The sequence below is a fragment of the Polyodon spathula genome, chromosome 9, assembly GCF_017654505.1.
Source record: "Polyodon spathula isolate WHYD16114869_AA chromosome 9, ASM1765450v1, whole genome shotgun sequence".
Lineage (NCBI taxonomy): Eukaryota > Metazoa > Chordata > Actinopteri > Acipenseriformes > Polyodontidae > Polyodon > Polyodon spathula.
In genome coordinates this window covers 22,016,833-22,032,338 of record NC_054542.1, presented here as the reverse complement: position 1 = coordinate 22,032,338, position 15,506 = coordinate 22,016,833, and the positions used below count along the sequence as shown (strand labels likewise).

General features: G+C 37.4%; 2 protein-coding genes across 2 annotated transcripts; one reads left to right on the top strand and one right to left on the bottom strand.

The window, feature by feature from the left end:
- The first annotated feature begins 25 nt into the window (after positions 1–25).
- On the top strand, positions 26–3,894 carry LOC121320504 (cytochrome c oxidase assembly factor 5). The gene is made up of 3 exons (XM_041258890.1): positions 26–292; positions 2,344–2,427; positions 3,508–3,894. Exons 1-3 carry the CDS (start codon positions 191–193, stop codon positions 3,547–3,549), a joined length of 228 nt encoding a protein of 75 aa, XP_041114824.1. The 5' UTR covers positions 26–190; the 3' UTR covers positions 3,550–3,894.
- Positions 3,895–4,889: 995 nt separating this feature from the next.
- Positions 4,890–14,306, bottom strand: LOC121320502 (inosine-uridine preferring nucleoside hydrolase-like). The gene is made up of 6 exons (XM_041258887.1): positions 14,176–14,306; positions 13,388–13,578; positions 11,419–11,598; positions 8,880–8,991; positions 8,438–8,574; positions 4,890–6,693 (listed from the first exon to the last, which is right to left on the bottom strand). The coding sequence occupies exons 2-6, from the start codon at positions 13,565–13,567 to the stop codon at positions 6,346–6,348; spliced, it is 957 nt and encodes a 318-aa protein (XP_041114821.1). The 5' UTR covers positions 13,568–13,578; positions 14,176–14,306; the 3' UTR covers positions 4,890–6,345.
- Positions 14,307–15,506: the final 1,200 nt, after the last annotated feature.

Genomic DNA, 15,506 nt, shown 5'->3' with positions numbered 1-15,506 from the left:
GGGTCTCTTTTTTGAAATTACCACGTTTCCCATAATACCTTCGTAAAGGGCAGGTTTCAATTGCACGTCTGTTTTACATGGCTGCCCTCACAACAATTAGTGAATTGTATGCAGTAGAGAACGCGTTAGTTAACCATTTTGATTTTGTAGGTATTTCTTTAATAATAGAGAACATCTTGTTTTAGCGGGGATGCCGAAATATTATGAAGATAAAGAGGACGACAATAAAGCGTGCTCCGGCGTAAGAGAGGATTTGAAGTCGTGTTTGCTTCAACATGATTGCGTTCTCAAGGTGGGTTAAGTTTGTTATTGCAGCAGATCACGAGTGATCCCTGCTTTGTATATCTATATCTGCAAACACATAACAGATTTGTCTTAGGGGTGTATTATTGTGCAGAGCGACCTCCAGGCTGCACCAACCTATCTTGGCTGAAGAAAAAGCAGGAGTCAAGTTTCTGCATTTCGGTCATCTAGCCCGGCAGTAGTGCGCACTTTTTATAGGACCGCCGACAACGACACCCTTGCCTTCTGCCAGTTCTGTTGTCAGTTCAACGCTTGTCTTCTTTCTATTCCTTAAGGATATTATCTTCAAGTATTGCTCATCCTTGTTAGACAGCTTTTTGGGTCTTCCAGTCCTGGGTTTGCCAATTACAGATTGATTTTAAAAAAAGCTATACATTACTAGCGTGAAATACAATTAAAGCACGTAACAAACTACCTATAACCCGTATACACAGCGATGCAGTCTAACACGTTTGCCTAGAGAGATCATTTACATTATGTATTGATATAGAACTTCTGACGGACATGTAGGTTAGTCAGTGTTATGTACATAACCAAACAGTTGGTTCATACTAACTGCTGCGACTACATTTTCAACCTCAGCATGTTTAATGACCGGGTCCGTTTTTGCGTTATGGTCACGTGCACAGGTTCTTGGTCAAAGGTTCTACTGAAGCCAAAACACGAAACCTTATTTTTAAGGGCAAGGTAAAAAGTTGTACGCAGAGAACCGCAATTGCTCGCGCATGTCTAAACAACTTACGGTTTGAAAACACGAAAGTGCCCGTTCAAATCTGGTACATTATGCTGTTTTCGGTCTTTTTTTTTTTATATATATATATATATATATATATATATATATATATATATATATATATATATATATATATATATATGTTTACCATAGTAATTCTTTTATCATAAAAAAAATGATTACGTTTTGCACTTGAATTTTACAAAAGAACAGATTTTGTTGTGATTTTTTTTTTCCTGTTTCTGGTTTAAGTTTGGAAAAAAAAGTATAATTTAACGGTTTGCAAAAAATCACATCATAATTGACTGCACTTGTACCAAAATTTCACAGCGTACCACTTTCTAATATTACGCAGGTCAAGTTTTGGTATGCGTACCTCATTGTGACTATCTACTACTTTATAACACTACACCTATGTAGGGTCAGAAAATGGTACACTGTCAATGCTGTGATTGACTACTGCACAAATCACTACTAAGACAACTGTAGTTAACCCACAAAATCGTATGGGGTTACAATTTTAAGTAACCCATTAAATGTTGCTCATCAGTTAGACACATTCATCTGTAAGAATTGTAATTACTTAATAATTAATATATATATATATATATATATATATATATATATATATATATATATATATATATATAATATCTATATAGAAATTTTTGAAATTCCCGGGTTTGAGTCATATCGTACTCTTTTCAGGACCGGAACAAAGACCTTGTTTTTCTGAGTAAAACGTCATTTGCACATACCCGTTTGCGTCAGCACAAGTATAGTGTATTTTCTCACCATGTTAAAGAGTGGTACGCAGCGCACTGCCCATGCCTAAACATTGTTTTACTTGTGCAACTTTACAGTGACTTATTTTGTCTAAATTGTGAATTGATTTTTGTTTTAACAGAAATTGGTCTGTTTCCAATTTAAGTTTGCAAAAAAATGATGTGTAATTGACTTTAGCATTTACTTTAAGTAAGTTTCTAACACTACACTGGATCCTAGAATGAATGAATAAAGAGGGATAGGATTCCATATATGTCTTATTTTCTCATCTGCTTGTGGATTAGTGTTTCGTGTATTATTGTTGGGAGCTCCATGCCGACCTTTACCTGGCATGTTTAACACACTGTTCAGGTTTGAACAATACCAATTGGTACCAACTATTTAAATCTCCTGAGCATGAGCGATGACACTACTGTTTGAGAGCTTTTCGTGTGTGTGTGTGGTGTGTAAAAAACAAGTAACTTACTCATTGATGTAGCATCCTAAAATATAAACACTTTTTTTTTGTTTTACTCTGATAGGAAGGGAAGAGTCCGAGAGAGTGCTTAAAGGGAGGAGTATGTAAAGCGTTACAAGTTTCTTTTTTTGAATGTAAAAGATCAATGGTAAGTATTTGATATGTAGCTAATATTTAAGTAAGTGTTTATATATATATATATATATTATATATAAATATATATATATATATATATATATATATATATATATATATATATATATATATATACACATACACATATATATATATATATATATATGAGAGGGAGAGAGAGAGAGATATGGATAGATAGATATACAGGCAGTCCTCGCATTTACAACACAATTGGTTTCTGAAAGTCGCGTTCTAAGTCGAAGCACATTTTCCGATAGGAGCAATGTTATAAATTGGGGTTACGTTCCTGACTCTTCAGCCAGATAATAGTTTTACAAAACATGACCCGTTATACCGTACTCATGCAAATATTTACACTCAGCCCCGTGGTTATGCACATATTTCTCAGACACCTTCCTGGCTTGTTTACAAGTACAGACTTGGGCTTTCCAATTATGTATTCGGTGTGTATGTGGTACTCATAGCAGGAAATACGATCGCCTGAAGTAAGCCCCTCATCATGTGGCAGAGTTCACAGTTTAGGTTTCGTTTTGAGCCATATGCTCTTATCGGACATTGTTAACGGCAAAAAAAAAAAAAAAAGTTAACATGCATAAAAGAAAAAAAACCCGCTAGACTCAGTCAAAGCGACCACGGCAGGTACTGCAGTTCGGACACCGAGCATGCGCACATGACGCATGGCTCAGGTCTTGCCGTTTCGTAAATGCCGTATCAATGTCATAAAGTCGAAGTAGGGTAATAATGCAAAAGCCGTGCGTCGTAAGTCGAGGATCGCCCGTGTATAACTTATCTGTAGTCCACCATCATGTCATTTACTTGTATCTGTCTGCAGAAATCCCAAATGACCAGAGAAGACAGCTAAGCCTCAGTTATAAAGGTTTACTCGCTTTTGTTTCTTAGTGTTTAAGCTATACTCTGATTCTTATTTAATTCCGGGGTAGTTTGTGTTATGGCTACTTAATTGCCCACAGCTGATTTAAAAAAAATAAACTCCTTAGTCTTGAATCCTTACAAAGCATGTGTCCTTATCAATAAACTAACCTGGTTTTATTTTCTCCGTTTTATTGTATAGCTGGATAACAGATCAAGATTCAGAGGAAGAAAGGGTTATTGAAATGTACGTACATCAGAGGAACATGGAAAATGTGATATTCATGAACCCTAGTTCCACACAACTATGACTGTATATAATAAAGACCTGGAGTAACAACTTGATTGTCTGAATAGTTACCATAACATGTTTTATATGAATATTCACTGTTAATACATGTTGTTCCAATTATTAATTTGTATTGCATGCCATATTCTTTAAAATTGAATTGCTGGTGACAAATGCCAGTCTGTAACCTTTAGTCTATAAACAGCTTGTAAAAGTGAAAAACCCATAAAGAAATGGAAATGTCTTTAGAAATTAATCAGAAGCTGTGGATTTTGCAATTAAAGAAGAGCCATTACGTGACCCAAATTATGGTGTTTTTGAGCAATATGCTGGAAACTGAGAATGCCATAAAACTTTTAATAAAAAAGGACACTGAACTAGAAAACGTTCCTATTATCCCACCTTTTAAAGTAACCCATGGCCTCTAAAACCAAAAAAAACTGGACCGCTCAAATTTGTTGAATATTTCATTAGCAAAGCCATGCTCAGACATAAAAGTAGAAACAAACCGATATGCAAAGAAAGTGATTGACCACAAAATGATTTTAAGATCCATTGCTAGTTGCAGCCTCTGGACTCTTGTGACACTGAAAGAGCAGAGGCTATTTTTATTTTCCATTGTAGTGTTGTCAGGAAGAAAGAGCTCTATTACTGGTCCACAAATCCGGTCCTATACGGTACATTTGCAGCTCGACTTTTGAAAAGGGACAGGTTCAGGTCTCTAATGATGATACTCCAAGTTAGCAACAATGTGAGTTTATATTCTGAAGAGGAGGGCTATGACCCACTTTATAAAATCCAACCTTTTTGACCTCATGAGCGGCTTCCAGTTTGCACATGTGCCAGAACAGCAGACGAGTATAAAGCTGCTTGCCCCTGGAAAGGGAAGCCATCAGCTCTTCAAGTGGGCCTTTATAATGTATGCCTTGCACGAACTGTTAAGTGGCTACATACCGGTGTGCAATTTAGAAGTTTTCGCATCTGCACAGGAAAACAGCAGTAAGATGACTAAGCCTGTTGATCTGCTATTAGACAAATGCTATCTCACATATGCAGACGCTGTTTTCTCATCACCTCAACTGTTTCTTGAATTAAGACAAGGTAAGCCCCTACAACAGAAGAGAAACTGCATACTGGTGCGTAGATTGCCAAACCCCTCTTTGCCTGAAGCCTTGCTTTAAGATTTAGCAAAAAAACAGGACATTACTAAAAAAAAAAATTAAAAAAAAAACATTTCTTCATGTTACTGATTTTCTTAACAATTAAACAACAAAACAGAAACCAGAGTTTCCAGATAGTTTTCATATTTAATAAGCACTACAAATACAGTAAAAACTGAAGTAAGCAGTCCTTTGCTCCTACTAGTCAGTAAATACAAATAAAATGACATGTCACTGAAACATCCTACAAGAAACAACTTCAGGGTCAGGCTGACATTTCTCAGATTAAATGGAAGAAAAACAGGTAAAAATGGTAAAGTGTACATCCAAACATTGCATAATAACTTGTCTTTCTCTAGAACGGAGACCTAAGGGTAAGCTGCTTTTACACTGCATTTTAATAACCTTTTTATTTACAGTACTTATTTGTATAAAGGTCTGTCATATAACATACATCAATGTTAACGATGGTCAGTAATTCTGAGGCTAGAGGATTATAATCTATTTAGCATTTTTCATAAAACATCCTATTATATAATGTGTACTACATTTCATGAAAATCTAAAAGGGGGTGATGCAAGTCTTTCAGAAATCTAAAAATGGACCACTCCATGGTATCTCTGTTACAAGTTGCTGATTAATCTTTTAGTCTTTCAGCAGTGGATCTTAAATTATTCCTCATGTCTCTAAAAAGACAAGCATATTTATATGTACCAAGCAGAGAGCAAAAGACAAAAAAAATATTTTTAAAAATGTATATTAAAATATTTCAACTGGCCCACATATGCAAATAAGTGATCCCTTTGCTAAAATGTTTCAGGGTACATTGTAAGCGACTGCTATAGCGCAATTACAAGCAGTTCTTTAATCTTAAACTGGTTCTTTCATAGACCATAATATGAAACATGAAAGTAGAACACTTCAAAATATACTTGCCAATATAAAAGGCAAAGGGCCCTGTCCTATTAAAACGAGAATTACACAAAATTGGAGTACTTGTACATTAAACATATTAGGTCCTAATATATATATGTCTTTCATTTCCAAGTTTTGCATTTTACAATTTATGAACTGTCATAATAAATGTGTAGTTATGAAAGAAACATTGCAGCAAACATTTTAAATTCAAAACATGATATCTGGTACTTCACTAGATTGAAGAAAACTGTTTAGTAACCATGCTTTGTCTAGTACTTCCTTAGACTGTGTTGTTGCCACTCCTTCACAGGCTTCTTTTCTGTCAATAAACAAACAGCTCTTCCCCTACTGAATGACATGCTTTCAGTAACATGCTGTGACCTAGAAGACACTGCTGGGGTGAAATGGCCCCAGTACAAGCATAAACTGATAACCTGAGAGTAAGGCATAGAAAAGAAAAGCTTCCTGTAACAAAGTAATATACCATGTTTTTTTTTTTTTTTTAAACTGCACCAATGTAGCTAATGGAAGTACACACATACAATTACTTTGATACACTAGATACCCAAATACAAAAGAAAACAATCTGTTAAATAAGTTTTGAATTCAAATCTGATATTACTTTTCATGCATCCTTACAAAAGGACTAGATGGAGAATTTGATAAAAACTGGTTATTTAAGGGCTGCCATTAGTAAACATTGGAACTTTTCTAAATTACATGTTTTCATAACAAAGGCTTTGTGCTTCTTCTTAAGTAGATCCAGGGTATCTAGGACCATCATCCCTCTGGTTAATTTTCCTGACAGCTCCACAGATACTGCACACTCGATGTATTCTGCAACAACTTTTTCATCAATAGCTGCAGCCATGGCATAGGAGTCACAAGACAAAAACCCATCAGCACCAACCGTCTCGTTTTTAATCCTATCGCTTTTTGTCATCTCCATACTGTAGGCAAAGATGTTCTTCATGAATCTGGCTTTTTCTGTGTTCTGGTCCATCCAACTATGACAGAAATCCTAAAGGATGTTAAATAGATTTTGTAAAGTATTAACAATATACATTATATAATAAGTTACATTATTATTACAGTATTAACAATATACAATTGTATCTCTTATCTCTATCCCCTTCAGTCTCTATGAGCCCACTGTCTTGTGTTTTAAGAAATCAGTAATGATAATAATAATACATTTTTATATAGCGCCTTTCATAGTGGACCACCCTCAAAGTGCTTTACAGAGGTAGGCTGTGAACTGTGCATTATATGCAGAGTCACTTACAAGGACACTGATTTAACATCCTGATAGACTTGCTTGTTTGTTTTGGATCATTGTCTTGCTGCATGACCCAGCTGCGCTTCAGCTTCAGCTCACGGATGGATGGCCTGACATTCTCCTGTAGAATTCTTTGATACAGAGCAAAATTCATGGTTCCTTCAATGATGGCAAGTCATCCAGGTCCTGATGCAGCAAATCATCCCCAAATGATGACACTACCACCACCATGCTTGACCGTTGGTATGAGGTTCTTACTGTGGAATGCAGCATTTGGTTTTCGCAAGCACTGGGCCCATGTTGGCCAAGAAGTTCCACTTTTGACTCATCTGTCCATAGAACATTGTTCCAGAACTCTTGAGGATCATTCAGGTGCTTTTTGGCAAACCTGAGACAAGCATTCATATTGTTCTTAGTAAGCAGTGGTTTCCACCTTGCTACACTGCCATGAATCCCATTTTTGCCCAGTGTCTTTGATGGTGGAGTCATAAACACTTCTTAGCCGTGGTGAGAGAGGTCTGCAGATCCCTGGATGTTGTTCTAGGGTTCTTAGTGACTTCCTGGATGATGTTACGCCTTGCTCTTTTAGAGATTTTGGCAGGACGGCCACTCCTGGGAAGCTCCACTACTGTCCCAAACTTTCTCAATTTGGACAATATGGCTGATTGTGGTTTGGTGGAGCCCCAGAGCCTTAGAAATTGATTTGTAACCCTTTCCAGACTGATAGGCATCAACAGCTTTTTTCTGGAGGTCTTCAGGAATTTCTTTTGATTGTGGCATGATGTGCCTCTAGAACCTGTGTGCTGACAACTTTACTCTGATGGTAAGGGCCAAAGTTAGATTTATATTGGGCAGGGCTGGCCCAAATAAGGCCTGACTAGTAACCAAAGTATTCAAACAGCTAACCCTAATTATCCCTTTAATTGGGTTGCGTTACCTAGGGGGGCAATAACTTTTTCGCACCTGAAGATTGCATGTTTGATTACCTTGTACACCAAACTCCTCTATATATACTCCCTCTATATACTACCACAACCCACAAAACGATCTGACCAAATTCAATGTGAAAAATGCAGAAAATCAGACGGGGCAAATACTGTTTCACGGCACTGTAGCCGCATGATCAACTCCAAATAATAATCCCACAGGCCCTACATATTCATGCCGTGATAAATGTGTTCAGTTCAGAACAGATTTATTAGCACTTGGTCATTGTAATAATATACCTAAACAAAGGGGGTTCTGAAACCCAGGACTGAGTGGAAGGTAAGTGTAAGTTTCTAACCCTGTCATCTGAGCTTATTACATATCCTAAATACAAAATAACCAATCAAGTCCATAACATATACCACGATACACATCACACTGCACATTGTGATATGGATTGAATGGTGGCTTCAGTCTTCAAACCCCTTCCTTTAAGTTATTTTGCACAGAAGGTAACAAACTGAAGTATTTCTAGTGGCTAAGCCTGTTAGATCCTCACCCAGGGGAGTTTGTGATAAGACGTGTATTCCCACGTGGCAATGTATGTAGGGCACGTGTAATCTTTCAAGACAACGTAGGCCGCTTCTGGATCTGCAGCAAAGTTAAACTCTCCACAGACTGTCGTGTTTCCTCTCGCTACACATAGAAAAAAAAAACAAAGGTGTCACTGATAATTTAAAAATGAAATGAAGTTAACGCATTAAAAAAATGATACATTAAAAAAAACAACAAACATCCCCAATCATTATTATTTTGAAATGCTAATAGTGATATTGGAGTCTAACCTGCAAACCATGCAGGTCTCCTGATCAGAATTTTGCTCCAGTCTGCATTTGCCTTTAGGTTGCTGACATGTATGATTAATGCCCATTTTTCATAAGGTATACCACATCAAACTATTGATCTAACTCAAAAAAATTCATACAGCAACAAAAACTTACATTCCATGTTTCCTCCCATAATAAAAAGACTCTTCAGTTTCTCAGGAAAACTTGGATCAATTTTTACTGCCAGAGCAAGGTTAGTCAACGGTGCAGTAGCAACAAGACAGACCTATAAAATAATAAAGAGCACATTACACCTTAGGGCTATGTGACAGGAGTGAAAGGAGTCCCTCTTGTAATTCGCCCTCCCAACTACTGGCAGCGCTGTGCAGGAAGGATTGAGACCGAGGAGAAAAGCGGAGTCAGGGTTGGGGCAGAAGCCGCAGTTGTAGCGGCCATCTTAACTTGGGGCAGGACCTCATGGTCGAGCCCCATTATTGCAATCAACAATTGGCTGAGGTGGGGCAGTGCACTGATTGCAGGGGTGGGGCTCTGCCAGTCGGTCTCCCTGTCCTGAACTGAGACGGTCGTGCTGCGGGAGCTCTGCGAGTTTGTTTGTTTTGTTGTGCTTGTATACCCAGACTGAGGATTCCCAGGCCAGCTGCCTTCGAGCCCAGACTTCACCTGTGATCTTAGGCATCTCCAAGAACTACTATTCCTGCTTGGGAGAGGGAGCCCAAGCCACCTGCTGTTCTTTGTGGATTGTTTGTTTTTCATTGCAAGCCTCAGAGGCAGTTTTTTTTTTTTGTTTGTTCACTGCAATCGTGTGGAAACCCACCGATCGGGACTTTGTACTTATGGGTGTGCTGTAAATAAAAATCCAACCCCAACTACGTGTTTCCTGCCTCCATCACTTCCGGGTCACATCACTTCCTCCCATAACCCACCACAGGCTACTACAAACAAGTCACAGAAAAATTGTTTCATTCAGTTTATCTGGGTATTCTTTTGTTTGTTATATGACTTGGACACATTTTAACATACATTTTCCTTAAAGTATATTACAGTACAATCATCTGTAATAAACATATAGTCTGGATATAATAAAAGTTAATCTGTGGTTTTACATTGCTATGGTCTGTCTGGAGATCAGTCCTACAGTCAACAGATTTCAGCCTTAAAATGAACCAATAATAATAACAACAATCAATCATAACAATAATAATTTAACATATTTAGAATATGATAATAAACAAGATTGAAAATGCTCTTCAGAGGGACTTCCATGACTTTTTTTTTTAACAGCACATGTTTACAACAAAAATAAAGGAAGCATGCTATGACAGCATGTTCCTGAAATTTAAAAAAAAAAAAAACACTACCCTGTTCTTTTTATTATAACATGGGTTTACAACAAACATCAAAGTGCCATGTCAGTAGGTGTGATTTAATGTTAATTAAGGAGGGGCTATGCCAATTCAGATGTCACCATAACTGTACTTGCATCTTTTAATTAAAAAGGTTGTTTACAACAACTTTGTAAGATTTTAGAATATTACAGAAACTTTACACATCATGGTCACCTGGATTTACAGCAGATTCCAGTTGAGAGCATTCTACTTGCCAGCTCTGTTCTTTTTTCCTACTCCGAGGATATTTTTGGAACTTCCATTTCCAAAATCTAGGAAAGTATAGTACGATGTGACGGTACAGACCTAGTCACACGGGCAACTTCTGTCGACGGCAACAACAGGAACACATTTGTTGCCTGCGTGTTGCTTTGCATTTTGCAGAGATCACATGGGAGACAAGCCTGCAGTCGACAAGCTTGCAACACACAGGCAAAAACGTAATACACGCTTTTGTCACAAGACATAAGCATGCTGTGAAGCTACGATATAAAAATGTACCAATTAATTACATTAACAAACCTGTACTTCCTTCCTAAATACAAAGGTGTACCTTAGAATTATTTAGTTAGCAGGTCTACATATTTAATATGCCAAACATAATAAATATATCCGTATTCTTAAACAATGTTTTCAATACAGTACTTTTAATTCTAGGCTTTCGAGAGCAAGAAGGCAGACCTCAGATTTTTTACAACAAATTTCACTTTGTTTACTGGTAAAAAGAAAGATGTTATGATTGGGGAGTAATGTAGGCATGACAGGCATACATGGCAAAATAATTTAAAATAAAACATTTTTTAAAATACGCTACACATGGCACACTATTCTAAAATACATTTGTAGCTTAAATATATTATTGTAATTGTGGACATTAACATTCGCTTATCCACATACACACTGTATTGCAGATCTGCATGCACATAAAGTTGCCAAGAATTTGATTAATCAGGCACCTGTTAAATCTAATTACCCTAAATGCCTGCCTAAATAACCAATTAATAACCTCCAGACTCAAGTGACACTAATTTCTATATGAACATTGCTGTTAAAAGCATCAGTTCCGAGCAAATTCCTGGCACCTAATTGTGCTTATATATATATATAAATAAATAAATAAACAGGACTATATCGAATCCTTGTGCAAGTTTCTAACAGCGCAACTAAGCAGTCTGGTTTGATTTATGCATCAAGTCATAGGAATCTGTTGGCTGTCAGACTGAACTGCAGTCAAGCCAGGGAGAACCCTGGTAATAAACAGATTTTGACTAAAAAAAGAAGCGTACACGTCATTAATTCCACCTCACCTCCCCCTCATGTTCAGTGACGATCCTTATCATCGCCTCCACTGCTCGTTCCTTGTGGATCAGGTCCAATCCCGGTGCTTCCGGGTCTGGACAGTCACCCAAGCCATCCTCCCCATGGAAATGGCTGGCATTCAGGGAGTCCGAAAGAATCGGTCCAGAAGAACCGCGAAACACAGGAATCTACAAGGAAATTAAAAAAAAAAAAAAAAAACCTTCTTTAACTACAGAGTGGCTGAAATGATGCTGCACCTGGGTTATTGATCTTTACACCAAGTCATTTTGCTCCAAATTGTTTCAAGTAAAACAAGCACATCAATAACAAACACCCCCTCCTACGGCTGTAAATTAAAAATTATCGGTACAGCTGTACTACGATGAAAAAAAAAGTGCAAAACCTTGACATGTATTAACAGAATACCATATAGTTAGACTCCCAGAATATGATACTCTAGAACTTAAGCTAAATAATATTAAAATTGTTTAATGGCAATTGGATAAGCAGTTCTCCCCATATATGAAAAAAATGTAGGTGTGACATACAACAATACATATACAGCTGTGCAGGTGAATGTGCTGCAGGTGTCAACTACCATTTATTAATTTTTGGCATTAATATACTTGTGTACTTATTTTTCCTTTCTTCACATTTATATAATCACTGTGCAATAAGTATTACTATGATTTACATGTGTTTTATGTATGATTTGTTTTAGTTTTTCTTTTCTTCACTAAGGTAAATGTGATATTCACCTGGACTTCATTCCTCAATTGACTAATGTGCTAATTATACAGGACAGTCTGCCATTGCGAAGGGGCTTTAAAAACAGCAGAGCGAGCACAGAATGGGAGACACAGCTTGCAACAGTTGTGGGAGACAAAGACAGAGACGGAGCACAGAGGCGAGGGGAGGCGCAGTGCAGCTTGCAGCAGTAAAGGCAGACAGACAGAGACACAGAGCACCGCAGCAACTGTGGCCGACAGAGACAGACAAGTGTCTTGCACAACAGGGGGAGGCGCAGTGCAGCTTGCAGCAGTAAAGGCAGACAGACAGAGACACAGAGCACCGCAGCAACTGTGGCCGACAGAGACAGACAAGTGTCTTGCACAACAGGGAGAGAACCGGACAGAGCAACACAGCAGAGGAGAGCTGCAGAGACGTGCAGGAAAATAGCTGAGCGTGGATGTGGCTTAAGGCAGATTCAGCATTTAGAGAGGGAAGAGACGAATTTATCTCTCTCTCACAGAAGTGCTTTATTTTTATTGGTTTTGTTTTCACTGTACTTATACATTTTAACTGTCTGTAATTATTGCTTAGTAGTTTTACTTTCTTTTAGAAATCCCTCCTCCTGTTTTTTTTTTTTATTTTAAAAATTAGACGCTTCCCACCAGCCCTGCCCTTCAATTTTAGAGAACTGAGCTTGGACACTATTAGGCCACAGAGAAGGGGCTGTGATTAGATCGCTTGTTCTGTGCTCCTTGAATGCACTGCTTCCCCAATATTAAAAGAACCATTTCAGTTTTGCTGTAGTTGATAGCTACCAGGTGACATGACTGCCTCCACTATATCCCCTTCGCACAGGATAAAAAAAATGGTTATTGTTACAAACAACTCATTAGGCACATTTTATGAACTAAAAGGGTGCTACAACCACCAAAACAGGCCGTAATGGAAGAGTACCAGCTTCAAATGTTATTACTGTCTTTATGTTTTCAATTTATCTGCAATTTCCTTTACCACTGCTGTATCTAGTGTCCTGCTACATTGCTCTTATACAGAACTCACAATTCCCAATTTTGCCTCTCCACGTGTCTTTTGCTTTGATAATTTCATCCAAATAGAATGTGTGCTTTTCAGTGAATCACATCACTGCTGTTTGAAAATGTTAAAAGTCTTATCTAAAATTGCTTGCAGGCCACAGCGTATTGCAACGTTGTAATTTCACTGCAATTTACCCTTATTAATGATTACCTCAAGCCTCTTGCAAACTTTGAGAACTCTGAGCACATTTTTGCAGACATTGTCTATGGAAGTGTTTCCATAAACACAGGTTATCCCCAAGACCTGCACATCAGGAGCTGCCAGGGCAATCATTATCGCCTGTGCGTCATCCACACCGCAGTCAACATCAATCAGCAGTTTCTTTGTCATCTTATGCTTTCCTGGATAAATGAAGACAGACAGTTGAGAACAATATATGAAGTCATGCAAGTTGTAAAACACACTTCCGTGTGAATGCTTTAAGCAAATGAAACACCTTATTTAAAAGCTGCAAATTAGTCACAAATGACCAAATGGAACTTAGTAATATAGCCAAGGTACAAATCTCAACACTCATGACTGCATGCATGCATGCTCTGCTTCAAAATTCAGACAATTCTGAGGTTGGTCTAAACACAGTCTTGATTTACTTTGCCACATTTAGATTATTCTTTTCATTTGGTGACTCGTACTGTACTGGTGTCTTCTTGCACTGTTCAGACTGCCCTTTCGCACGCGGCCACTCACGTGACACATGCACGTTTCGTTACTCTAACAAAGAGCCTTTAACTTAGCATCTGCAATTTCAAATTCGAATTTCTAAAGGATACGTAAAAGGCTTATACTTTATCCAATAGCATTTGTTTTACTTAATACTGGAAAACAATATACAGAAAAACACTCTACAGAAAACGTGAAAGATTACGCGTACAAAAACACACAAAGCATTACACATGAACTACATACATTCCCTTTATGTAATTATTTAAATATTTTACCTCTGTTGTGATTTTGAGACAGGCTGTTGCAAATAGTGTCTGCAAATGCTGGATTAGCTATTCCCTATTCTCAACAATAGAGTATTACTGCGGCCAGGAGCGGCTGTTTCACAGCGGAAGTTGAAGTTGTCACATGGTATGTATGCAGTGGGCGTATGCAATGTCATTTATAACCAACCAAATGCTTCCATCGTCACGCTAATTCGAAAATAGTGTCATGTTAAAATTCTGTTGCACTTCAGCGCGAATATGAGTGGGTTATTTAACGGGGTAATGATATGTGATATGTGATTTTTCAAACGCCTGCCCTGGTATTTCATGTAACTGCTTTTATGTTGTTGTTTGTTTGTTTGTTTTTTTTTTTAATCTAAATACCTTTTGTCCCATGTATTGTTTGTTTTTATTTATTTGAACTGCGTTTAGCTGAGTTGAGAAATACCTGAGTTAACAATATAAGAGTTGAGCCCAAGGATTATATATATATATATATATATATATATATATATATATATATATATATATATATATATATATGTGTGTGTGTGTGTGTGTGTGTGATAGGGAGCATCACGTTAATTCGTCATAGGGATAATTTATTAGGGGCTGTTTAACCATGTTTGAGTAGATAAGCTGTACGATATGATAACTAGTAGTAAGCACTTGTACTGCCCTTACTCATGAGTAAATCCTTTGGAAAAACGTAACTTTGCGATCACATTTGTCCATGCATGTTTAGGCTAGTCTTTAAACATGTTGTTAAATGCTGTTTGTTTTAAAATCTATATTTTTTTGGTTGTACCATTAATTTACTAAGAGTATACAAACAACAACAAACAAGTCTCATTCGTATGACACACTTGGACAAATTGTCACTAGTACATGGAAATAAAAGACCACAGTCATGGAGAAAGCTTCAAGGCGACCCAGCGTTGCAGTACCAAGAATTATCATGTGATTAGAAATTATCACGTAATTACGTGATATATATATATATATATATATAAAAAGCAATAAGACCCAACACAGATAGCATTACCAAGGATAATTATCCTTTGGCTTTACCAGGCATGGAATATAATGAGTTTTGTTTGTGATAACTACATTTTTGATGACGCGCGTTTGTTGACAAAAATAGCTAAAATGCAGGTAATTGTCGTGCGATCTCAGTAACTGTAACCACTATAGCTGGCTACCAGTGCTTGAGCGATTGATAGCAGAAACCATGCATGCATGACGGTGCGCACGCAGAGTTCAAGGACTGTTTAAGTTGAGCACGCACACACTAGCTTGCTTTGGTTTGATAACTACCTCAAGGATATGAACTCCGGTAA

Excerpts from the sequence above, each read along its gene's own strand:
- LOC121320504 (XM_041258890.1), top strand. The coding sequence starts at position 191 with ATGCCGAAATATTATGAAGATAAAGAGGACGACAATAAAGCGTGCTCC. Across the intron at positions 293-2,343 it reads AACATGATTGCGTTCTCAAG|GAAGGGAAGAGTCCGAGAGA; the intron begins GTGGGTTAAGTT and ends TTACTCTGATAG. Across the intron at positions 2,428-3,507 it reads TTGAATGTAAAAGATCAATG|CTGGATAACAGATCAAGATT; the intron begins GTAAGTATTTGA and ends TTTATTGTATAG.
- LOC121320502 (XM_041258887.1), bottom strand. The coding sequence starts at position 13,567 with ATGACAAAGAAACTGCTGATTGATGTTGACTGCGGTGTGGATGACGCA. Across the intron at positions 8,575-8,879 it reads TATGGGAGGAAACATGGAAT|CGAGAGGAAACACGACAGTC; the intron begins GTAAGTTTTTGT and ends TTCTATGTGTAG. Across the intron at positions 6,694-8,437 it reads CTTATCACAAACTCCCCTGG|GATTTCTGTCATAGTTGGAT; the intron begins GTGAGGATCTAA and ends AACATCCTTTAG.